The sequence below is a fragment of the Bos mutus genome, chromosome 21 (genome assembly GCF_027580195.1).
Source record: "Bos mutus isolate GX-2022 chromosome 21, NWIPB_WYAK_1.1, whole genome shotgun sequence".
NCBI lineage: Eukaryota > Metazoa > Chordata > Mammalia > Artiodactyla > Bovidae > Bos > Bos mutus.
Window position 1 is genome coordinate 22,806,702 of NC_091637.1, and position 26,278 is coordinate 22,832,979.

At 41.0% G+C, this 26,278-nt stretch overlaps 2 protein-coding genes across 7 annotated transcripts in view; one reads left to right on the forward strand and one right to left on the reverse strand.

Annotated features, from left to right (window-relative positions):
- Positions 1-1,213: 1,213 nt before the first annotated feature.
- SAXO2 (stabilizer of axonemal microtubules 2) lies at positions 1,214-22,745 on the reverse strand. Of its 4 annotated transcripts, XM_070358381.1 has the most exons (6): positions 22,579-22,661; positions 21,814-21,880; positions 21,111-21,230; positions 19,947-20,126; positions 13,646-13,848; positions 1,214-3,823 (listed from the first exon to the last, which is right to left on the reverse strand). In XM_070358381.1, the coding sequence occupies exons 3-6, from the start codon at positions 21,170-21,172 to the stop codon at positions 2,880-2,882; spliced, it is 1,389 nt and encodes a 462-aa protein (XP_070214482.1). In that variant the 5' UTR covers positions 21,173-21,230; positions 21,814-21,880; positions 22,579-22,661; the 3' UTR covers positions 1,214-2,879. The 4 variants fall into 4 exon arrangements, with proteins under 4 accessions (XP_070214482.1, XP_070214481.1, XP_070214484.1 ...); XM_070358380.1 differs by lacking the exon at positions 21,814-21,880 and having other exon boundaries at positions 22,579-22,737; XM_070358383.1 differs by lacking the exon at positions 21,111-21,230 and having other exon boundaries at positions 22,579-22,732.
- Positions 22,746-22,764: 19 nt separating this feature from the next.
- Positions 22,765-26,278, forward strand: part of EFL1 (elongation factor like GTPase 1) — a 113,929-nt gene continuing 110,415 nt past the window's right edge. Inside the window, exons 1-3 of one of the 3 annotated variants that reach the window (XM_005887129.3) lie at positions 22,765-22,882; positions 23,640-23,749; positions 25,540-25,607. In XM_005887129.3, coding sequence (XP_005887191.1) covers positions 23,659-23,749; positions 25,540-25,607 — 159 coding nt within the window. In that variant the 5' untranslated portion in view covers positions 22,765-22,882; positions 23,640-23,658. Of the gene's footprint in view, positions 22,883-22,912; positions 23,512-23,639; positions 23,750-25,539; positions 25,608-26,278 lie in introns of those variants that run through there. The other 2 variants (XM_070358385.1, XM_070358384.1) reach the window with 2 other exon arrangements.

The window sequence follows — 26,278 nt, forward strand, 5'->3', positions numbered from 1 at the left end:
TTGGTGAAAATCCTAAGTCTGTGACACAAGATGAAAATCTGCATGGCCATGTAAAACAGCACTGAGTGGAAAGAGAAGACTAGGTGAAAGTTTCTTGTTGTTGTATTGGATACTGTGACCTTCGAAAAGTATATTATCAGCACTCTTTTTAAACAGCTTTTTTTGAAGTTTGCTAATTTAGGATTACCAGGTTCATCTTCCCTTTCTTTGATGAATGTTCAGACGTCTCCTCTTCCCCTCACATTACCAAGCTACGCTCACACAGAGACTCTCAGGGAGGGCCTTGTTTGTGTCAGTCGCTCAGTCGTGTCTGACTCTACAACCCCATGGACTGTAGCCCACCTGGCTCTGTCCATGGGATTTCCCAGGCAAGGATACTGGAGAGCGTTGCTGTTTCCTCCTCCAGGGGATCTTCCCGACACAGGGATGGAACCTGCATCTCTTGTGTCTCCTGCATTGGCAGGAGGATTCTTTACCAGCTGAACCACCAGGGAAGCCCCAGAGAGGGCCTTGGGTAGTTTTGTACAAAAGTCTATATAAATCAGATGTTTTACGGGGCTGGGGAATGGGGATCCCCAGCCTCTGACTGCTGAACACCGCTCTCCATTCTTCCTGCCGCCTAGTTTTTGTTTTTTTTTCTTTAATCATTTTATTGTTTTAGAACAGTTTTAGGTTCACAACAAAATTAAGTGGAAAGAACAGAGAGTTACCCTGTGCCTCCTGCCCCCACACTTGCACAGCCTCCTGACCTTGAGTAGCCTGTGCCGAGGGTGTGGGTGTCAGAATGGGAGGCTTGACCTTGACACAGCATAATCACCCAAAGTACATGGTGCACGTTAGTGTTCACTCTTGGCGTTGTTGTCCCTCCAGGTCTTATGAATGACAGAGCCTTTCTTTCTAATTCTGTGGTCTTATTTTCCACAACAAGGATATGCAGGGAGACAGGGTAGAGACGGGATGGGGTGGGGGTGAAATTTCCTACTGCTTTTTGTCTCCCAATGTTCCCCATTCTTCATCAGATTCATCCAAGTTTGGCTTAGTGGAAACTCATTCTAAATCTGGCAGATGGTTAAATAATATGACTAGTTTCCAGTGCTTTTAAAATGTGTGACTGTGTGTGTGTGAATTATGTATACCTTAACCTAGAAAATACTTTCTTAACAAGGTCTCCCAGAGAAAATTTGTTGCAGAAATGATTTCATGAAAATTAATTTAGTGATACTTTATTACTAGATACATATAATTCAATATAATTTCCCCTAATAAATACAAAAGTAAATAAAAACAAATTACTGTCACATAATGAAAAATACTTTAACCAAATGTTGACAGACTTATTCTCAGTTATGGATATATATTTTGAAACAATTCTAAAACTACAAGACTAAACTTTTAAGATAAAATAAATCATATTACCCCCAAAAACACCCAATAAGAATTTATTCATGGGACTCCCCTGCCAATCCAGTGGTTGGAACACCACGCTTCTGATGCAGGAGGCACGGGTTCGATCCCTGGTCTGGGAACTAAGATCCCACGTGCGGCATGGTGTGGCTGGGGTTGGGGGAGAGAGTTGCATTCATTAGGGAATGTTCAGCATTTATATACACAGTCTGTTCTGTCTACTTCACTCGGTGCCACCATTCCTGCCCTCCCTCCCTTCTTGGAATTGCTCTTCACACTGGAGGAGGAGGAGGACCTAACTGTGCTCATCCTGAGCCTGGTTCTTCTTCTGTACTGTGATTCTGGGAATGGCAATTAGGTGCATAATTGCCTGCGGTTACCCTAAACATTTTCTTCAGAGCTGCTGGTCATTCTCTAAACTTCTGCAAATGCTTTTTCCTTTTTGGAAATAGTGTATTCAAACCACATTATTCCCCTACCCACACTCTCCATTCTCTGTAACAACTTCTAGGGTGCTTGTGAAGCTTTAGAGGTGCTCCTCTCAGAAATCATACTCCTCATCAGCTAGAAACAGGCTAGGTTATTCTACAATCCTTGCTACAGGCCAGAAAGGGAGTACTGAGTAGGGAATTCTCCTAATATGAAAATGGAGGAACAGGTACAAAAAGAGATTAGGTGACTTATGAACAACCCCTGATTCTTGGTTTGCACTCTTACTTTGTGGATTTCAAGGCATCACAGGACCTGATGCTCAGAGCACAGTTTCTGTGAGATAGGCAGAGCAGACATTCTTTTACAAATGAAGACACTGAGACTCGAAGACAAGAGTCACTTGCCTAGGGTAACACAAATAGAAATTAACATCATTGGAACTGTGAACTCAGGTGCTTCCATTTCCAACCCACGCAGCCTTAGATTTCCACCTTAGGGTGCCTCTTACTAACTTGAACCCTGTGAGGAGCAGTGCAGCATCTTAACAGCCACCAATGAAAACCTGACTCAGGGAATACCTCACAGATGCTTGAAGTCTAAAGAGAAAAATACTGTTGTCTTGAAAGAAGAATCCGTGTGTCATTTTCCGTGGTGCTCTAGAAAAGTCCTAAGGCACTTGATGAATGATAACACCTATGTGAATAACCATATACTTGACGTAAGTATAAACACAAGTATAAATTATAATAGATTGAAACAAGTTACCAAACAGTATGTTGGGATTAAAAATAGTTCTGATGGGAATGTACATAATTTAAGTCTCAGAAAAGCATACTAAAGAACAATCTTGGTTAAAATATTAATTCGAAATGGATTTAAAAATCCTGATTTCCTCTAACAGATTTTCTAAATTTCTTGTTTAAAAATTTTAAAAATGGTTAGTTTTCACTTAAAAAAATTTTTTTTTCCTACTATAGAAAATTGATTTTATCCTTGAGAACCCAACATGATGAGTTTGCTTCCTTTTAAACATGATTTGAGAATTAGAAGGCCTTCACCGCGGGAGCGATCTTGCGGAAGAATTTATGACCTTGGGAATTTGTAGTTTCAAACAGGTAGCCAGGAGGGGAAGGGTAGCTAGCCGGGCAGGTCTCCAGTTTCTTGGGCATATACTCCAGAGAGTACGTGGTGATGTCGTCAAACGGAAGCGACCTCTTCAAGGGAGCGTCCGCAGGTTTGCAGCTCTCGGTGGCAATTAGTTCATGGGGCACGTAATGAGACCTAAAAGTGCTCAGGCCATCGAATTTTCCGGATGGGCTGGGGATCTGCGGCTCCTGCTTAATGAGTCCCTGACGGCAGCTTTCCCATGCTGGGAAATCTTGCTTCGTGGTGCTCTTTCCTTGGAAAGGAAAGTTATGATTTCTCCTACGAGAAGCAGGCCTGATGGGAAGCACACGCGTGGCCTGATGCGGGACATAGTCGAGGTGGCTGGTGCTCTGCAGCTGCATGGTGCCTGCAGGAGGGACATACTCCAGCGCTTTCTGTACTTGCGGTGCTGGGAGTGCCCACGCTTGAAAGCTGTCCCGGAACTCGGTGCTTCCTTCAAATGGAGCGTCCTGGGCCACTTTGGTATGTGCAGGTCTGCAGATCTTTGCCGTTTCACCGACGAGACCCTGAAAGTCGCATCGGTGAGTTGTGAGGTCCTCCAAGGGTTGGTCGGGTGGCTTGTAGCTGTCTTTTGGCCTTGCCAAATTGAATTCTGGTCGATGAGGCACATAATCAAGGCGATGACTTGTGTTACAGCTAAAGGGGATGGTAGAGCGTTCGACCGCTGGACTGGGTTTACAGCTTTGTCTAGGCTTTATCTCCCGAGGGACATAGTCATCCTGAAACGTTGTTGAATTTCCAAATCTCACAGTAGGGGGATAGTAAGTTTGTTGTGGCTTGAAGAGTTCACTTTTCTGAATGTCCCAAGCTCTATAATCATCTTAAAAATTTAAAAGAGAGAGAAAGCATTTTTAAATACTGAAGACCACCACCACCTTCTAAAAATCATGACTGATTTCTCTCATTGCCGTCCTTGCATTTCCTTTAGGTATCTCAACACCAATTAAGTAGGCACTTCCACTGATTTCCCCTCAGATTTATTCCTTTTTTCCTTCACTTCTACTTTGCTCTTCCTATCTCCCCACTTTAATACACACAACTTTCCACTTTCAGATTCTTCTGATATAACATGGGAATGGAACATCTGAGCCTGACTGTTAATTGTTTTTGAAAACCGATAAGGTTGTGTTTTGGGTGAAGACAGAATTTAGGAGATTAGGGTTGTGTTCCCAGGAACTGGTTGGGATTTTTGTTATAACATGCTGAAGTGAAGCATAAAAGCTAGGGATTAACATAAAACCAAGGGCCCTGCTGTGTGCACAAGAGTGATGTGGGTATTACTCCTTACTTTGGGGGGACTCCTCAAAGTAGAGAAAACTTCAGCTCCACTGTACCCCTGGAAGCCTACAGGACTCCCTGAGCAAATATTCAGGGTCCAGGGTAACTTGTACTATCCCAGGAGGAGCACTGGCTTCAATTTTCCTCCTTGGGAAATGGGCTTCATCTGGAGGTGAGGGGACCAGACTGAATGCTCTCTAAAGTGTGAGAGACTAAGTATGGAATTTAGAAATGAACATCAGGGCTGAACCTGGGATTTTGTGTTAAATACCTAAATTCTTCTTCTTGCAGCTCACCTAGACCATGGATGGAAAACTGAAGTGCTTATATTTCAACTGAGGTTTATTTAGGCTTTCTGTTTCTAGATGAGAAAGGGAGAAAGCTGAGAAATACTATGGAATTGACTTCACCCCAAAATACGTATCTCTAAATACCAAAAATCAATTTCTAAGAGACAGAAGATATACATGATAAAGAATTAGAGTCTAGGCTAAAGGCCATGCAGTGTTTATTGGAAAGGCAAAAGTTCAAATGCTTCTTCTCTGGATACTTCTTTTGAAGAGAAAAACTTCTCAGTCACGGGCATTTCTGCCAAAATAGCCATGTTTTTGACCAAATAATGATTACTCCCACCACCTTCAAGCTATTGATGTTTGAATGAGAATGAATAACCTAAGAGCAGGCAATCTTTTGGATAGTAGAGACCTGGTAAGAAAAGATGATCTGGGTCATGCACATTCTTGGTCTTGTGAACTTACATTTGAAAACAAATTCAGATACATGTGGGAGAAGAATGTGAAAGGTGCCATGGAGCAGAATTGGAGAGCTATGGTGGGCTGAAGACTTTGCAACAGACTGATAAGGAAACAGTGACATGGTACATAGGCAGAGAAGGCGAGACCTTGAGGGCAATCAGAGAAGATGTGTCCAGGGGAGTGAGGATGCTGTGAGAAAAGCCAGCTAGCTCATGGCGGTGGTGGGCTGGGCAAGGGGTAGTTCTCCTTCAAGCTTCCTCTGCAAGCGATAGTTTTCCAATTCCACGTCACATGAAGCTTTACCACAAACTCTCTTTTTCTTGAGTCACCATGAAGGAATCTCTGTTGTTTGCTACAAGTATAAAATTATAGCACTATTTTTCAGTAACTAAAAGGAAACCAGAGGATGTTAATGGAAGGTCTATGGTTCAATATAAACATACAGGGAGACCCTTTGTTGCCAAAATGTCTACAAAAAAGATGTTAATTTCATGAGAGAAACTAAACAGAAGAGAATATTCTCCCTTACCAAAAAAGTTTGGTTTTCAAAAAGGAAGCAAAAATTCAGAGAGACGAGGTTTGATAGCAATGTATTAATTCCAGAGATCTGCAGAAAATTGATTTGCCTCTTTTAAATATCCCTATGTTCATATACCTGGAAATTTATTATTTTCCTATAATATTTATTAATAACATTCTAGCAATACCTTTAAAACATCATGGTCTTTATTAATGTCATTGGTTCTTAGTATCTTATGACACTTATGGAAAAAAATCAAACATAATGCCGCCTACATCTAACAATGCATCTGGTCATTTGGCAACTCCAGTACTGCACTTGTTAGATAAGGGCCATTCAGTTTAGTGTGGAGCTCGATTTCTTCTAAACAGCTTTAAGCCCATGAGGTGCTTCCATGTGTTTGCTCATCATGAACATCCAGATGCAGAGCTCCAACTCCATCCTTACACAGTGAGCTGTTCTGGGTTCCTCTTTGAGGACAAAAGTCCTCAGCGGCACATGCAGTTTCTTTCTCTTGGTAGTTGGGGCTCTGTTCTCTGTGTTGTCTTATGGCACCAAGAATGTGGGATCAATTTTCATAAAGTCAGGGGGCTCCATCCTTTCTTTCTCAATCCACATATCATCAAACTTGTCTCACAGTTTTAATCCTACCTGTAAGTTGATGACTCCCAAACTTGAATCTCTACTCCAGACTTCCCTTGAAATCCAAACCAACATACCTATCTGCCTCCTAGACAATCTCTATTCAAATGTCCAAGAGGTAAATTGAAACTTAGTTTCCCCCAACTGAGTTCACCATCTTGCTCAGACTCATTTTCCCTAAATAACACAACAATAAAACACTATTTTGAATTTGGCATCTCATGTAAAGATTTCACTCAGTTAATTTTCTCTCCCTCACTCCCTTCTCTCTGTTTCAAGTCATTTTCAAATCCTGTTTATTTTACTATCTAAATTATAAGTTTTTCCATCTGAGGCAATCATGCAATGAGTAGCAACCTGATGAAATCATCAAAAATAAGAATAAGGAAATAGAAGAAAAAAATATTGTAAAGTAAGGTTCTATAGGGTTTACAGCAAGATCCTTATTTCATTCTTGATATTTGTAGTTAGTGTCTTCTTATTTTTCTCCTTGGTCATTGTGGTTAGGGTTATTCAACTTTGTTATCTTTTAACAGAATCAGCATTTTATTTCATCAATTTTCTCTACTGTTTTTCTCTTTACAGACTCATTGATTGCTGCTCTTCATGCTTCTCTCTGGAATCATTTTCCTTCAACCTAAAGAACTTCCTTTAATTACTTTTGTAGTATGTATCTGCTACTAACAGATGTTCTCCTTTTTTTTTCTTCCCTAAAAACCTCTTTATTTTACATTATTTTGAAGGATATTTTCACTACATATAAAGTTCTAGGGTTCACTGGGTTTGAAATTCTCAATTTCTTTTTCCTTTTAACATTAAAGATGTCATTCATTGTCTTCAGGCTTCTATAGTTTCTGGTGACGTTAAGTACACTTCTGACTTTTCTTTTGTAGATAATGTGTAGTTTTGCTCTTACTACTTCTAAGAACTTATCTTTACTTGGTTTTCAGAAGTTTGATGACAGTTGCCAGACATGGCTTTGCGTTTATTTTGCGGTTTGATAAGCTGCTTGAATCTGTGGCCTGAATTCCTTCACCAATTTTGGAAATTCTTTGACCATTATCTCTTCACTTTCTGATTCTTCATAGGTCTTATAAGGTTTTATTATTTGCTGGAAGTTATGCATAAGAAAATCATAGAAACTAAAATCAGTGTTACTTTCAACAGAAGACAGCTTGCTCTTCCCTCTGTTGAGCAGATAGGATGGGGGGCAGACCACCTTGATCCAATCAGGAACTGAGCGAGACTGGTGTTCAGTGACATCTTTAATTAGACAAAGTCTTCCTCTAATTACAAATTTCTTCGGACAAGACCTGTGATGTGTGTGTAGCTTTGCCTTCATTCTAGTGGGGCTTTGTCTTCCAAGCACCTGTTCCCAAGAGAGACTGTGGGACATTTCTGTGAGCTCTTTCCAGTCCAGTCTTCTAGCCCACCATGCCCCCTCAACACTTAGCAAACACCCCACAAGGGAAACCAGCCCCGCATCTGGGGTACTTATAGATTCTAATCTGTCATACCTGCCTATGTGTGAGGTTCTCCACTGATTTCCCTTCCCCCTAGAAGAGTCCCCTGCTTATGCCACCCCAATCTTCAGCCTCACCTAGACTTGACAGATGCTTCCAGAGGAGTGAACAGTTGGCCACCTCAGCTCATCTAGGAAGGACTACTCCATCTCTGTAAATTTAATTCTTTGCTTCTATTTAAAAAAAGATTTTTAAAAATTTATGTATGTTTTTAGCTGTTTCAGTGGAGGTTATGGCTTTCTGCCATCTACTATATCCTATCTGGTAGCAGAACTCAAAACATTTTAGTGGCTACTAGAAAAATGTTAAGCTCCTCAGTCTGACAACCAAAACGTCACAATCATAACCTATGTTTTTGGAATTAGACACCAATCACTCAGATCCTGAAATTCTCTGGTCCACACCATGTTCACTGAATACCCTTTTATTTTTCTGGCTTTATGACTTTTTTGCTCATCTCACCCTAGTTTTTAGGATGTCCCTCCTCTTTCCATACATCAATACTTACTAGTCTCTGATGCATTCTCAGACTAGCCTGCAGTGATATCTTTTTCAGTCTAAATTTTTGAAGCACTAATTTTTTCATAAATTTTCTAGTGAATCATTCCCCCCTCCTTGTGATATTTCATTTACTTCTTGTATGACTATTTAATTTTTCATGCTATGTTGCTCTTTTTTTCCTCAACTGTAAAGTTTCTAAATGTCAACAACCCTGCTTCATTCAGATCTCTATTCCTTGTAGAGAATACTTACACAGAAGAGTAATCCCTAAAAAGTATTTATCAAATCAAATACTGACCTATTTTCTTTATGTGCACTTTAGTCTGAATAAGTTTCTAAACCAAGGTTGCTGGGGGCAGATAGATTTCTGTCTAAGAGTCACCAGTTCCATAGAGCCACATCTCCAGAATCTAGATGACGCCCTTCTCACCATCTTGTAGTTTTTGTTTTTAATCATATCCCATTTCCATCTGCCCTCTGTTCTCTAACTGTTAGGTTATAGTGAGAGGCTCTTCCCATTGTGATTCCTCTTCAGCTACAGATCTGTCCTTATGGAGGGATCTACAGAGCCTGTAGTGTGGTCATCACACAGGATGGTAACATGTCCCCTTGGCCCATAGGTTTTCTTGTCTCATGCTCTCAACCCGGAAATACAAGGATAACTTTTCCTCACTAGGAAAGATCAGGAGAGAGGAGGCCAGAAGGAACCCAGGAATCCTCAACATTGGATTATGGGAATAGAAGTACATGAATCTATAGGAAGCCCAGGTAATGAGACGCCAGAACTAGTATTGGATGTTTGAGTGTGTGTGCGTGTGCATATGTTACATGCAAATAGTCAAGGCATCAAGGATTATTAATATTATTGTATTTTAAGTGAACTTTATGGAGAAAAAAAGAAGAAAATCTTACTATGGTTGTTTAAAAGACCCAGTACAAACATTTCACCAGTTTTATGTCAAATTATTACATAATAATCTCCTATGCATACCAATTAATATATATCTTAGCAATTACTATATGCTGTATTAGATTATAAAAATATATTTGTTCACTGTATGTGAAAATCTTTGTGAAAGTTGCTCAGTCGTGTCCGACTCTTTGCGACCCTATAGTCCATGGAATTCTCTAGGCCAGAATACTGGAGTGAGTAGCCTTTCTCTTCTCCAGGGGATCTTTCCAAAACAGGTCTCCCACATTGCAGGTGGATTCTTTACCAGCTGAAGGACAAGGGAAACCCAAGAATACCAGAGTGGGTAGCCTATCCCTTCTCCAGCAGATCTTCCTGACCCAGGAATTGAACTGGGGTCTCCTGCATTGCAGGCGGATTCTTTACCAACTGAGCTATCAGGGAAGCCCTGATATGTTCCTGTATGTGTTGTCTTAAAAATTTGTTCTTTGTATGGTGTCTTATATGCTCACAGCTTAAAAACAAAAACAAAAACAAAGAACATTGTTTGTGATGTCCTACTGAGCTGACGTAGATCAAAATATACTAATTCTATATACTTTGGAATGTTGTTTGGTCATTCAGTCTTAAAAAGAGTGGCTCTTTTGTGACCCATGGACTGTAGCCCACCAAGCTCCTCTGTCCATGGGATTTCCCAGGCAAGAATACTGGAGTGGGTTGTCATTTCCTTTTCCAGGGAACATACACTTTACATACCCATTAAACTGCTAAGAGTGGTGTTTAAAGAATAAGTGTGTATTCAGTTATTATCTATTTAAAATATAAATCATTACTGTTAATGTGGATGGCATCACTTTTATAAAAAGGTTTCATATTAGGACATAGCCATTCAGTTATATCACATACGAGTGAAAAGACTGTAAGCCTAAATATGCAATTACATTATTAACAAAAAATATAGAAATAGTATGAACCAACCAGATAGCCTATTTTTGGAAAATAAAGAACTGCTTAGTTCTATTTCCAGTTTTTTAAGGAATCTCCACACTGTTCTCCATAGTGGCTGTACTAGTTTGCATTCCCACCAACAGTGTAAGAGGGTTCCCTTTTCTCCACACCCTCTCCAGCATTTATTATTTGTAGACTTTTGGATGGCAGCCATTCTGACTGGTGTGAAATGGTACCTCATAGTGGTCTTGATTTGCATTTCTCTGATAATGAGTGATGTTGAGCATCTTTTCATGTGTTTGTTAGCCATCTGTATGTCTTCTTTGGAGAAATGTCTATTTAGTTCTTTGGCCCATTTTTTGATTGGGTCATTTATTTTTCTGGAGTTGAGCTGTAGGAGTTGCTTGTATATTTTTGAGATTAGTTGTTTGTCAGTTGCTTCATTTCCTATTATTTTCTCCCATTCTGAAGGCTGTCTTTTCACCTTGCTAATAGTTTCCTTTGATGTGCAGAAGCTTTTAAGGTTAATTAGGTCCCATTTGTTTATTTTTGCTTTTATTTCCGATATTCTGGGAGGTGGGTCATAGAGGATCCTGCTGTGATGTATGTCAGAGAGTGTTTTGCCTATGTTCTCCTCTAGGAGTTTTATAGTTTCTGGTCTTATGTTTAGATCTTTAATCCATTTTGAGTTTATTTTTGTGTATGGTGTTAGAAAGTGTTCTAGTTTCATTCTTTTACAAGTGGTTGACCAGATTTCCCAGCACCACTTGTTAAAGAGATTGTCTTTAATCCATTGTATATTCTTGCCTCCTTTGTCAAAGATAAGGTGTCCATATGTGCGTGGATTTATCTCTGGGCTTTCTATTTTGTTCCATTGATCTATATTTCTGTCTTTGTGCCAGTACCATACTGTCTTGATAACTGTGGCTTTGTAGTAGAGCCTGAAGTCAGGTAGGTTGATTCCTCCAGTTCCATTCTTCTTTCTCAAGATCGCTTTGGCTATTCGAGGTTTTTGTATTTCCATACAAATTGTGAAATTATTTGTTCTAGCTCTGAAGAAGAATAGCCGTTGGTAGCTTGATAGGGATTGCATTGAATCTATAAATTGCTTTGGGTAGTATACTCATTTTCACTATATTGATTCTTCCAATCCATGAACATGGTATATTTCTCCATCTATTAGTGTCCTCTTTGATTTCTTTCACCAGTGTTTTATAGTTTTCTATATATAGGTCTTTAGTTTCTTTAGGTAGATATATTCCTAAGTATTTTATTCTTTCCGTTGCAATGGTGAATGGAATTGTTTCCTTAATTTCTCTTTCTGTTTTCTCATTATTAGTGTATAGGAATGCAAGGGATTTCTGTGTGTTGATTTTATATCCTGCAACTTTACTATAGTCATTGATTAGTTCTAGTAATTTTCTGGTGGAGTCTTTAGGGTTTTCTATGTAGAGGATCATGTCATCTGCAAATAGAGTTTTACTTCTTCTTTTCCAATTTGGATTCCTTTTATTTCTTTTTCTGCTCTGATTGCTGTGGCCAAAACTTCCAAAACTATGTTGAATAGTAATGGTGAAAGTGGGCACCCTTGTCTTGTTCCTGACTTTAGAGGAAATGCTTTCAATTTTTCACCATTGAGGATGTTTGCTGTGGGTTTGTCATATATAGCTTTTATTATGTTGAGGTATGTTCCTTCTATTCCTGCTTTCTGGAGAGTTTTTATCATAAATGGGTGTTGAATTTTGTCAAAGGCTTTCTCTGCATCTATTGAGATAATCATATGGTTTTTATTTTTCAATTTGTTAATGTGGTGTATTACATTGATTGATTTGCGGATATTGAAGAATCCTTGCATCCCTGGGATAAAGCCCACTTGGTCATGGTGTTTGATCTTTTTAATGTGTTGTTAGATTCTGATTGCTAGAAGTTTGTTAAGGATTTTTGCATCTATGTTCATCAGTGATATTGGCCTGTAGTTTTCTTTTTTTGTGGGATCTTTGTCAGGTTTTGGTATTAGGGTGATGGTGGCCTCATAGAATGAGTTTGGAAGTTTACCTTCTTCTGCAATTTTCTGGAAGAGTTTGAGCAGGATAGGTGTTAGCTCTTCTCTAAATTTTTGGAGAACTGCCTTATGATCCAGCAATCCCACTGCTGGGCATACATACTGAGGAAACCAGAAGGGAAAGAGACACATGTACCCCAATGTTCATCGCAGCACTGTTTATAATAGCCAGGACATGGAAGCAACCTAGATGTCCATCAGCAGATGAATGGATAAGAAAGCTGTGGTACATATACACAATGGAGTATTACTCAGCCATTAAAAAGAATTCATTTGAATCAGTTCTAATGAGGTGGATGAAACTGGAGCCTATTATACAGAGTGAAGTAAGCCAGAAGGAAAAACACCAATACAGTATACTAACACATATATATGGAATTTAGAAAGATGATAACAATAACCCTGTGTACGAGACAGCAAAAGAGACACTGATGTATGGAACAGTCTTATGGACTCTGTGGGAGAGGGAGAGGGTGGGAAGATTTGGGAGAATGGCATTGAAACATGTAAAATATCATGTATGAAACGAGATGCCAGTCCAGGTTCAATGCACGATACTGGATGCTTGGGGCTAGTGCACAGGGATGACCCAGAGGGATGGTATGGGGAGGGAGGAGGGAGGAGGGTTCAGGATGGGGAGCACATGTATACCTGTGATGGATTCATTTTGATATTTGGCAAAACTAATACAATTATGTAAAGTTTAAAAATAAAATAAAATTAAAAAAAAAACACTTTATAAAATTAAAAAAAAAAAAAATTCTATCTGAAAAAAAAAAAAAAGAACTGCTCAAAGCAACAGTGTTGTAAGACCAGATTGATTTTTGGGAAGAAACTGGTCACACATCTTCCAGCTCCTTTCTCCCTGCAGTTGGTTGCCAGGAGGCAGAAGGTATTCCATGCTGGAAGACCTAGAGGAGCAGGTGGCCTATGGGGAGCCAACATTGTCTCACTGGGTGAACACACCTGTTTTATTCTGAAGTTCAGTATCAGGGACCATCTGCTAATAGAGGTAAGTGTCATCCTCTATCCCAGCCTTTATCAGTATAAAAGGCAATATTTTGGTTCTCTCCCTGCTAACTCTTTTGGTTGGTTCAGAACTTGAATGGTGAAGAGGGTTGTTATTTATCTGACTTTCTCAAAGGCTGCAGTATGCTCCGTAGTTCCATACTGGGAGGAAAGGAGAAGTACCAACTCAAAATGGCATAATGTGACAAATAGGACATAGTGTTTGTTCAGTAGTATCCTTTGTTTTCATGGTTTGAGATAAAGAAAACTAAATGGCTGGATTTAGACAGGAACCCAGGTCTCTTAACTCTCAACCAAGCAAATGGTGTTTTTTCCTCAGTATACAATATTATTTTGACAAAAGAGAAAGTTTTCTCCTAAGCCTTAGAGATTTAAGTTTGGCAATCTGCCAGAATTGCGATTTGCTGTTGGATGTCAAAGCTGAAGGTTAAGTTTTTGTTTTTTGGCGTTTTAATTTTGGAAATGGCAAGTTACCTTTATAGGTTGGGACAGTGTCCAGCTTTCCTTTTTTAACTTGTTGTCTCTCTGGAGGCCGAATTATCACCACAGGCTGCACTTTGTAAGAATTAAAATCCCGTTTGTAGGTGGTGCCAAGATCAATCACCCCCTGTTTTGGTTTATATTCTTCTGGTGCATGGCGAGGCTGTTTGTCTATTTCATAAGGACGATAATCTGACCTGAAATATATAAGTTTGAAACATAGCCTCACAGGTTCTGTTGTTTTTAACTCTTTCAATTTAGTATTAAAGTTTTCAATACTTTCACTAGAAAAGTCTAGAAGATATTAAAATGGTGATGGTTGGTAAACTCCTTGAAAGAGATTATTGAATTCCTTTATGTCCTACCCAGTGACTAAATATCTTAAGAAAAATAAATATTAAAAAAAAAATTCCCAGTTTTCCAAACATCTTTACAATGAATCATTGGTTAACTGGATCTTACAGAAATAAAATAAAATCTTCCAAGAATTGAATTTTTGGTCTAATCTGGAAGGAAATCACAGGTTAAAGGTTTAAATGAATCTGAAAAAAATTTAACTATATCCCCTGGGTCCACTTTGTCAAAACCCTTATTCATCCTATTAAAGACTCTAATGAACTGTTTGGGTGTGCTGTCTTTTTGTTGAGTCATGCTGTCTTCCCGCTCATCATTAAATAATCAGTTAAAGGAGTCAAGTACATCTGACTCTGGCCTTTAGACATCAGTCATATTCATAGCATGGATGTAAGTCTTACTTAACTTCTGATCCCCCAGCAGCTCTTGCCAGGGATGGAGGTCATAGGGTACCCTGGCCACCCTGGGCATTTGATAAACATTGTTATTGCAGACACTGAGGCTGTCTGTTGAATTGGAGAAGACCACAGACTTGGAATGTTAAGACCAGCTGGGCCCAAATCCTGGCTCTGTCATTCGCTACATGTATTATATTGGATAACTTCACCTGTCTGTTCCAGTTTCCTTATATATAAAACAGAACCATAATGTCATCTACCTCATACAGGGTTCTTTTAAGGACTGACACATATATGCATGTACAGCATACACATGACTGTTTTGTGCACATAAAGAATGATTATTTTGATTACTACTACTATTACTAAAAGTCTTCCAAATTGCTTTCTTTTCTTTGGCATTGACCTCCTATTGACGTTTCTATTGGCATTTCTTTTCTATTGGCTGTGGTCACTTATTTTATGATTTATTCAAACCATTTTTTTACTAATCAGTATTTTCTGTATGCGGTCATAACCTCCCCAAAACAAAACTCACTGAATCCCTTCTCTGTTCACAATGTAACTTCTTAGACTTGTCAACTCACCCCTGTCAATCCACTTCAACCCACCTCCTTGACCCACTTCAACCTGGTTTTTCAGCACAGCCCTCTAGTACAGTTTCAAGGTCCACAGTGACTTCCATATAGTGAAATGCATCAGACAGTCTTAGTCCTCATCTTACCAGAGCTCTCCAGTAGTAACTTTCATTATTGACCATTCTTTCTATTTCTGGAAATCTCTTTCTCCCTGTCTTCCTCACTATTTCTTCCCAGTCTCCTATGTCGCTTCACCCTCCTAGACTCAGTCATGAAGTGCTAGAGTTCCTCAGCACTTCGTTCTGCACACTCTCCTCTGCTCATCGCGTGTTCCCTCCTGAGCACAGCTCCTCCACCCCCACAGCTGCCATCACTAACTAGATGGAAATGCCTCTCAAACTTACATCTCTGCTTAGACCACTTCTCTTAGATCCAGACCAGTTTTCACAAGGCCTCTCAGATAGTCAACGGCATCTCAAAATGTACTATACCCCTAATCAAAATATTTCTCCCCAACAAATCTGGCCCCATTTGCTTGTTCCTTATCTTAGTGAATGGCACCACCACTTCTTCAGCTGCACAGTCAGGAACCTAGACTGACCCTTCATGCCTCACAGGACTGAATCCGTCGTCTTGTATGTCTCCTGCAATGGCAGGCAGGTTCCTTTATCACTGGCACCACCTGGGAAGCCCCTTCATGCCTCACCTTCCTCTTAGTTTATCACCACCTCCTATCAGCTTTTTCTCCTAAATCTCTCTTAAATCTAACTGATTTTCTCTGTCTCATCCACCACCCTGATATTCAAAGCTTTTGTAATAGCTCATCCACATCAGTTCAGTAGCTTCCTAAACTCACTCACTAGTTCTCTCTCCAATCTTTTCATACCCCCTGCAACACACACACACCCCAAAAAGAAAGCCTCAGTGGCTTCTTACTGCTCTAAGGCTACAGGAGAAACAGCATGGCCCCTTCCAGTAGCTCCAACTCACCTCGTGCTTCCTCTGCCCCTGCTGGCCTTATCCTTCCTGCTTCATGCTGCTCTCTGCCTGGAAAGCACTTTCTTACATTCTTAATCCAGTTAAGTGCTTCACAGCCTTCAGATTTTAGATCATTCTTCTCATTTCCCTGATAAAGTCAAGCCTCTTATTCTGGCTCTCAAGTTACCTGGTGCCTACCCTTCCTAGATTTGATCACTGTTGCAATTTTATACTCATTCTGAATGATGTTTTTGACTGCCATCTCCACTAGACTGCAGTGTCTGTAAGCACAGAGATCAGGACTGTTTCCGCTCATCACGTATCCCAGGCACCAAGCATAGCACCTGACACTTAACAAAGGCTTGAGAAATACTATTTAGAAGATGAACAACAGTGGACATCACATACCTCTGCTTCTCAAGATATCTGAGTTGTTCTTTGCCCTTCCCAAATACCAGCTAGAGAGGAACAGGCTAAAATGCAATCAGGAAGTGGAAGAATCAGGGAGAGGACAGAGGAAGCTTAGAAGTCTTAATTTCTCTAGTTAGATTAGTTATATGTTAGAAAGTGTACCTCCAAACCCAAAGCAACTTTCTATGGAGACGTAGTGAAGGGTAAATGCACTCTTACTCATCTGATATATCCTAAAACACTGGACATGTCTGGACTCAGACTTTCAGGGCAGCCTTCCTGTCAACTCTGGCAGTCATTGATTGTGCTAAAACTGTAATCCTCTAAAGGACCAAAAGTCCTGAAAAAGTCCAGACATCTGCTCTTTACAGTCTCTTCCTACAGTACAGAAAAGTATAGAACAGAATGACACATTAGTTTTTAATTGTGCAGATGAATCAGCTGCTGTCTGCTGCCTAGTCAACACTGTCAACACGAGGGAGTCAAGCAAGAGTCCAAATCCCTTGAATGAGGTCCTTGGAAATACTTCTGTTCTTAGTTGCTAAGTTGTGCCCAACTTTTATGCGACCCATGAACTGCGGCCTGTCAGGCTCCTCTGTCCATGGGATTTCCCAGGCAAGAATACTGGATTGGGTTGCCATTTCCTTCTCCAGGGGATCTTCCCAACCCAGGGATCGAACCCGAGTCTCCTGCAGGCAGATTCTTTACCATCTGAGCCACAATACTGCTAATTCCCTAGTCAAAATACAAAGAAAAGATCTAGTGTTTTACTAAGTGGAAAGATGATTTAAGAAATGGAAGGTTTCGTTTTGTTGGTATATTTGAATCTGTATTTAGTTTTATTTTTACTATTAAGGCTACTTGAACAAGGCAATGGAGAAAACCCAGAATTGAAAAGCATTGACTTTTTAAAAGAAACATGTGGCAGGTTAAACTTTCTTCATTTTTTAGAGTTGGTTACATGCGAAATCTTTATTCAACAAATATGAATATTGTGAACTTTATTTCAAATCTCCATTATGAATCACTAAGGCATCAAGGAAGAAAGGAGTAGAGGTGGAGAAAAAAGGAGTAGCTTTTCCCCTTGGCTCTATCTCAGCCAGCTGCTTAGTTCCTCATCTCACTGACTATGATCTGGGATTGTCTTGTTTGTCTGATTTTTTGGGGGGGCCGTTTATAGTCACAAGACTATAAACAGTGGTAGGGAAGCCTTTCTTTCCATTCCACATCAGACCCAGTGGACAGTCCAGGACCTGCCCACTGCATTGAGTCTGTAGCAACAGAATCACCAGTGATGCTGGTTAAAAATGCATATTCCTGGAATCCACTCCATTAGCTACTGACTGTTTTAGGTGGTGGTCTGGAACCTATAACTATAACCTTTCTTGATGATTCCAAATCACACAAAAGTCTGAGGACTATGGAAGATCTTCACATTTCTGGAAGAGCCACACACCTACAGAGGAAACCACAAGAGTTGCCTGAAATGTTAAAAGGTATAAGTATTGGACTAAAAGTTTGAAGGTCTCCACCTTTGCCATGTAAGTAAAATGATCTTTCTTTGAAATGAAAATGGATAATACTAAAAGTTAACATTGTTCGAGAGCATTTTAAAAATCCTAAATTATAGAAATCTGATGTACGAGTTCTTTGAAAGCAAGAACCTATGTTTATTGATATTTTTTAACGCCTTAGATTGTGCCTTGAATATAGTGTGCACATTAACAGAATAAAGAAAAGAACTGAATTGACAGAGATACAAAGAGCTCAAAAGTGCAGAGCCAAGTGAAAAGTTGAGGCTTAAAAGAACTCTTCTGTCTTTCACACACTGAATAAATATTGAGCACCTACTATGAGCTAGTAGGCATGTAATAGGTTTCTGGAAATAGAATGCTGAGAGAAGAAGACACACAGTTCCTGCTTTCACTGAGACTAATCTAATGATAAATAACAGGCAGATACTTTCAGAACTTATATAGGGGACTTTTACCTCACCAAAAACTGGGTGTCAGAGAAGGCTTTTCAGATTAATGATTGAGTTGAGATCCATAGGTTGAACCAACATAAACTAGGATAAGATGCAGGAAGAATTTCAGGCAGGTAAAATAATATCTTGGAAGGCTATGTGACAAGGGAAATTTACTATATTCAAGAAATGAAAAATGTCCTATGGGATATAACCAGAAGAGTGCAAAGGGCATTACATTGAAAATAAATCAGAGAAGAAAGTGGGGACTAAGCAATGAAGGGATTTGATCATATATTAAATATAATGGGAAAATACAAGAGCAGTTTTAGCGGGGAGGTGATAGGATTGGATCTGCATTTTAAAAAGGTCATCTTGCTCAACATCACTAATTATTGGAGAAACTCAAATCAAAACTACAATGAGGTACCACTTCACATTAGTCAGAATGGTCATCATTTAAAAGTCTGTAAATAACAAATGCTGGAGAGGATGTGGAGAAAAGGGAACTCTCCTCTACTGTTAGTAGGGATGTAAGTTGGTACAGCCACTATGGAAAATAGTATGGAGGTTTCTCAAAAAACTAAAAATAGAACTACCATATTATTCAGCAGTCCCTCTCCCAGGCATATATCCAACAAAACTTTAATTCAAAAAGATACATGCACCATCCCTTATGTTCACAGAAGCACTATTCACAACAGCCAAGACATGGAAACATGTCCAGTGGCAGATGAACAGATAAAGGTGATGTGGTACATGTATACAATGGAATGCTACTCAGCCATCAAAAGGAATGAAATAATGTCATTTGCAGCAACATGAGTGCAACTAAAGATTATCATAAGTAAGTGAAGTAAGTCAGAAAGAAAAAGACAAGTACCATATAACTTGTATGTGGAACCTAAAATATGGCAAAAATGAACCTATCTATAAAACAAAAACAGACTCACAGACAGAGTACAGACTGGTGGTTGCCAAGGGCGTGGGGGAGGGGAAACTGGGAGTTTCGGATTAGCAGGTTGTAACCTATTACATTAATCTATTGGATGGATAAACAACAAGGTCCTACTGTATAGCACAGGGAGTATATTCAATATCCTGTGACGGAAAAGAATGTTAAAAAAGCAATGTCTGTAAGTGTATAACCAAGTCACTTTGCTGTACAGCAGAGATTGGGACAACATTGTAAATCAACTATACTTCAGTGAAAAATAAAATTAAAAAAAGAAAGAGGTCATCTTGGTCACCTAAAGTTAGAAAACAGGTCACAGATGCAAAAGCTGGAGTAGATACAAACATAACTCTTAGGAAGTTATTGCATTCTGGTCACACTGGAAAGCAGACAAACACAGAGATTTTAGGAGGTTAAAAAAGAAATCAACAGAACTTTTTATGTTTCCCTTCTACATTCTCATTTTTGTCATTCTAGCTTAGTTGTCATCTTTCTGGTTTTCTCAAGTTGTGACTCAACCAGTTTCTTGCTTTTTAGATTGGTTCAACTTAAATCAACTAAATAGTTTAAAGAGTTCAACTAAATAAAGAAAACTTTATTAAAACCAGGAGAGTGGTGAAAAAATAAGTAAAGCAAATTGTTTCTTGATATTTACTTAAATGTTGTTATTCCTTCCATCTTGCCACGATATGCTCGAAATTCTTCCTTGGGCTTCAGACTCTGAGGTGGAAGAACACTGCCGTATGAAGGATATTTTTCCAAATATTCAGTTGTGGCACAAGACTCGCCAGAATTTTCATAAATCCTTGTGGTTCCATGTGGGCAATGATGTCGCCTATGCAAACATAAAAAACTCATCACAGTTTAACTCACATGAGCAATTGTATGTGCACACTGCAGAGGTAAATATGATAGATGGCAGTTTTGACTGATAAAGTGAAAGAAATAGACATTTGGAAATTTTTAGTTACATAGTATGAAAAATAAATAAATAAATAAAATAGCAAGATGAAAAAGTAACAGACACAGGTCAAAACTTCCCAAAGGGGCCCAACAATCTTGATCCTGATAGACAGAGACAGTGTATTAAAACATCAATGAGTTTGTTCTCTTAGAAGAGCAGGGATCTTTGCCCCACTCTATCACAGTAGTATATTCAAAAGTAGAGACATTACTTTGCCAACAAAGATTCGTCTAGTCAAAGCTATGGTTTCTCCTGTGGTCATGTATGGATGTGAGAGTTGGACTGTGAAGAAGGCTGAGCGCCGAAGAATTGATGCTTTTGAACTGTGGTGTTGGAGAAGACTCTTGAGAGTCCCTTAGACTGCAAGGAGATCCAACCAGTCCATTGTGAAGGAGATCAGCCCTGGGATTTCTTTGGAAGGACTGATGCTAAAACTGAAACTCCAGTACTTTGGCTACCTCATGTGAAGAGTTGACTCATTGGAAAAGACTCTGATGCTGGGAGGGATTGACGGTGGGAGGAGAAGGGGACGACATAGGATGAGATGGCTGGCTGGCATCACTGACTCGATGGATGTGAGTCTGAGTGAACTCCAGGAGTTGGTGATGGACAGGGAGGCCTGGCGCGCTGCGATTCATGGGGTTGCAAAGAGTCGGACACGACTGAGCGACTGATCTGATCACAGTTGCAGGTGGTGGCCAGATCTCAAGAATTGGTTAAGTGAACCTTTCAATAGTGGCTCCCAGCTTTGCCAAGATTCTTATACCTCAAACATACAATTGAAAGTAGGAGTGGCACCACTGCTGAGGGGATTCTTAGAACTTCAGCAAGAGACATGTCAGTGGGAAGCATTACCAATGTTTAAAGCTCAGAAAAGATTCCTCTTGCTTTGGCAATGCCTCAGTTCTCTGGATCATTTAACTGCCTGAAGAAAAGGGAGCCTCCAACATCATGAAGACTGAAAATTCCTGAACGCTGGATGGGAAAGGAAGTTGGGTTGGATAGAAATGAAAGATTAGAAATAATAATTAATTTTCGTGCACTTCAGCGTTTTCAAATATGAATCAAATCCTCAAATGTTGATTTATCTTTTAATCCACATTGGATTATTAATTATAAACATTTACCATGAAACTAAGGGGAAAACTGCTTTCATCAACAGTCTAAGTGTCTTTCCTTTGGAGGAGATTACAATACCACAGGGCTGACATATTCATAATATTCATTGAGCAAACAGTGATCTAATCCCTGGGTCAACAAGAAAGTTGAGGAGGAGAAGACTATTTCTTAGGTGATGGGAGGTTGTCAGGCAGGACTCACTGACCAATTCTAGGTTTCAGGAAATCAGATTCCAAAGGAGCGCAGGCTGGATGGGCTTGGGAAAGAAAATATCGGTCAGGCAGGGGTGGGGAAAAAAAGCAAGGGATAAAAGAAAGCGTAACATGGGTCGAAAACTCATCGACTTGCACTCCGTTCTATTCTTCTGTTTCCTTTCATTAATTTTTAATATAGTGTGGGGCATACACTCTCCCAGTCGAATCAGATCTCCCCCACTTACCAGCTTGACCTCCGCTGCTGCACAGGCATATAAATCCCCACGCTGGATGGCACTGGAGTTTGCGCCCCTGGATAGGAGCCCATGGAGAAGGCAATGGCACCTTACTCCGGTACTCTTGCCTGGAAAATCCCATGGACGGAGGAGCCTGGTAGGCTCCAGTCCATGGGGTCGCTAAGAGTCGGGCACGACTGAGCGACTTCACTTTCACTTTCACGCTTTGGAGAAGGAAATGGTAACCCACTCCAGTATTCTTGCCTGGAGAATCCCAGGGACAGAGGAGCCTAGTATGCTGCCGTCTATGGGGTCGCACAGAGTCGGACACGACTGAAGCTACTTAGCAGCAGCATAGGAGCCCACAAATGCGTGCGTGCGTGCAAAGTCGTTTCAATCGTGTTTGCGACCCTGTGGACTGTAGCCCGCCAGGCTCCTCTGTCCGTGGGATTCTCCAGGCAAGAATACTGGAGTAGGTTGCTGTGCCCTCCTCCAGGAGATCTTCATAAACTAGGGATGGAACCTTGTCTCCTGGGTCTCCTGCGTTGGCAGGCGGGTTCTTTATCAAGTACCAGGAGCCCACAAAGCAGAACTGCTTAACCCGAGATAGCTGGCGGGGTGTGCGGCCAGCATTCGGGGACCCGGGAGTAAGTGAGGACGTCGCTGCGCCCGGGTACCCGCACCCCCGCGGGGCGGCCACTCTGAGGGCTTCGTCCCCGCAGCGGCCCTAGCTCACTTCCGAGCCCGGCCGCCGCCACGCCGGCCGTTCCTTACCCGCAAGTACAAATCTGACACAGACACCAGGTCTTCATGCTCCCGGTTCCTCAGCTCCTCCAAACTCTCAGCTTCCGCCGTTCCACCGCGCCCTCCGTAGTCAAGGCAACCGCAGGAGCCCTGGAGACCGACGCGGCGCCGGCTTCCGGCGGCGACAGAGACGCGCGCGGGTCAAAGGTCGTGCGTCGCTAGCCCCGCCCTCGGCGCGCGGGCCTTCGGGAGATAGCTAGTTGTGGGTGCCTGCGAGGTGCGTGGTGTAGTCTGCGTCGGGGTCCGAGCGGGACTGGTTGGGCGGCGGGAGCCGGTGAGTGCGGGCCCGCAGGGCGCTGGGCTTCCTCCTCTGGCAGCTCCAGGTGGTGGGGGGACCCGGGGCGCCGCGGCGGCGGAGCGAGGCCGGGGGCGAACCCGGTCTGGGAGCGGCTGCCGTTCGAGCTTAAGTGTCCGCTCGCGCCCGACTGCTTTTCAGTGTGGACCCGGAGTCCTCAAAGAAGAAGGGAGTGATGAAGAAGGGAAGGTGGAGATGAGGGTTTATTTTTTCTTTTCCCCAATGTGGGAAGGAATGAAAGACATTCATTGCACCTGCTCAGCAAATAAGCACGTGACCCAAAACTTTATTCGGGCTCCATAGCAGTCATCAAGCTGAATGTTTCCCCTCCAGTGAAAGCAAGCGGAGTGATAGGAGGAGGGACTTGGAAAAAGATCGAGGAGCGGAAGGAGAGATATCAGCATCTTCTCTCCTGCCTACGACCCTTGCGATACGTCATCACTGACCTGGAGAAATTCACCCCCGTACAGAGTACAGGGCAGAGTTCCTGGTGTCACTGGGCACCCAGCCCTAAGGAGCTCTGATTCATCGCAGATCCGGAACGATGAGTAAAATCCACAGTCGTAGTACAGTAGTTGCTGAAGTGCTCAAATTGGACTTAGGTCTGGGTGTGTATCTGCCTTTAATAACGGTTTTTACTTGAAGGAACTTGAGAAATCTTGTCAGTTCCCAGTATTAAAAGCCCTTATTTATTGTCCCGATCTTTAGTCATTTGTAATACGTCTTTAATTTTTAGTCACAGGAAGTAAGTGACCATGGTGCTCAATAGTTTGGATAAGATGATTCAACTCCAGAAGAACACTGCTAACATTCGGAATATCTGCGTTTTGGCTCACGTAGACCATGGTAAGAGCCCTTTCTAAATAGCTTGTTTTCAGTAATTAAGGGGGTGTGTCTCCACACGTGTCATTGGAGTGATGCTAAGTTGAAAGTCTTATTTCTTTTAAAAGTTTGATGTGGTAGAACACAGCCAACTAGGGATTGGTGTTCTTCTAGATAGTTGGTTTTTAAATGAGAAGTTGAGTTTTTGTTAAACTATCAAGTATTTTTGAAATGGCTTTCTAATATAACAAGTCTGTAGTCTTAACATAATATTCTCAGAACCTGTGTTCTAAGTTCAAGGTACTTTGCCCTCTATGTCAAATGGTAGAAATTTATGAACAGGGCGCCCTCTCAGCTGTAGAGGTGATTTGGGGGTTGAGGCAACACAAAGTGAGACATGCAAAAAGTAGATAATAAGGATAGAGAGAGCTGGAGAGTCAGGAAGCTAGGAATGCATTAAGAAAAGGCTTTATAGCATAATTAGTATTAGAGATGAACCCTGAAGGGTGATTCAAGATGGCAGATGGGGACACTCATTTCAAATGGGAATAGTGTCAGAAGGGGAGAAAGAAATGTATGTGACCAGAGGCTGGGACACAAGAGGGCAAGGTGGGCTGATCCATGGTGCTTAGCTCCCGACAAACATTGCTTTCATGCCACAGCATCGCCTCCTGCTAAGCCTGCTCTTGGTTTCAAACTGCTTTTTGTTCACCCAGTCACAGCAAGGTGATGAGAGGTGGGAGTGTGAAATAAAACCTATATCAGATCAGATCAGTCGCTCAATCGTGTCCAACTGTTTTCGACCCCATGAATTGCAGCACGCCAGACCTCCCTGTCCATCACCAACTCCCGGAGTTCACTCAGACTCACGTCCATCGAGTCAGTGATGCCAGCCAGCCATCTCATCCTCTGTCGTCCCCTTCTCCTCTTGCCCCCAATCCCTCCCAGCATCAGAGTCTTTTCCAATGAGTCAACTCTTCACATGAGGTGGCCAAAGTACTGGAGTTTCAGCTTTAGTATCATTCCTTCCAAAGAAATCCCAGGGCTGATCTCCTTCAGAATGGACTGGTTGGATCTCCTTGCAGTCCAAGGGACTCTCAAGAGTCTTCTCCAACACCACAGTTCAAAAGCATCAATTCTTTGGCGCTCAGCCTTCTTCACAGTCCAACTCTCACATCCATACATGACCACAGGAAAAACCAGAGCCTTGACTAGACGAACCTATATACCATCCTGAAAGTGAGGGAGGAGGAGATAAAAGCGAAGAGATAGGCTATGCTGTATCTTGAAGACCCCTTCCTGCCAGCGAGGCACTAGGATAAGGGTTGTTGTTTAGTTGCTCAGTCGTATCTGACGTTGCAACCCCTGGACTATAGCCCACCAGGCTCCTCTGTTCTTGGGATTCTCCAGGCAGTAATACTGAAGTGGATTGCCATTTCCTTCTCCAGAGGATCTTCCCCACCCCCCAGGGATTGAACTCACATCTTGCATTGGCAGGTAGAGTCTTTACCACTGAACCACCAGGGAAGCCCCTGTGTAAAGTATGCCTCAATAAAAAAAAGTTATTGGACAGCTTTTAAAGTTGGAGATACAGATTATAGCACTGTGGAGTGCTAGAATCTTTGCCCTTCCAGACAGTGCACTGTTCAAAAGTCTAGTTAAAATGCTCATTGTGTCTTCTTTCACTTACTGTAGGTAAATAGGAAATACTTGGTAAAGCAGTTCTTATGGTTAAACGTTAAATATGTAGATGCACTCTACCTACCCTGCCCTTTAAGAAAAGTCTATTTAAATTAATATTGTTACTTTAACAGGAAAAACTACTCTGGCTGACTGTCTTATATCTAGCAATGGAATCATCTCCAGCCGCCTGGCAGGCAAGGTATGTTATTATATTTGATATATACATGCATTTCAGTAAATATTAGCAAATCTACAATGCGATGAAGCATTTGTTGTGTTCATAAAGACCTCAAAAGTATTGAGCATAGTTCATGCATCTAAGAGACTGGCAGTCCATTTAGCAAGATAAAATAGATTGTTGAGAAAAAATTATTTTTGTATTGCTTTTATTTTAGTTTATATTAATATTTTATAAGTGCAAGAATGAGTTTTTGCAGTAAGTCAGATGATAACCTGGCACGATTGTGGAAGATTTCACAGGTGGAATACATGCTTCACAGCAGGAAATAATGTGGATAAAATGGATAAAGGCTAATTTGTAGGTTTTAAGTGGAACATTTGCCTAGCAATTACTGAGAAAGGAAAATGTGCTAGTACAAAAAAATGTATCAGATTATGATGATCTTGAAGTAACTGAGTACTAGTTCTAACCTAAGTACCAAAAGAAGGCTTCTGAAGTATGAGGGTCGTGAGGAAAATCCTGTTTTAGGAAATGAAAGAGATCTTTGTTTCTAGCTGTGAATTGAAAGGACTTGGAATGATTTATTTGTAGTAGAAAAGTAAAGATATCCCTTCCTTCAGTGAATTTAAGATAGAGTCAGCAGGATTTATCCAGTGATTGGTAATACAGAGAAGAGGAGATGGAGAAGC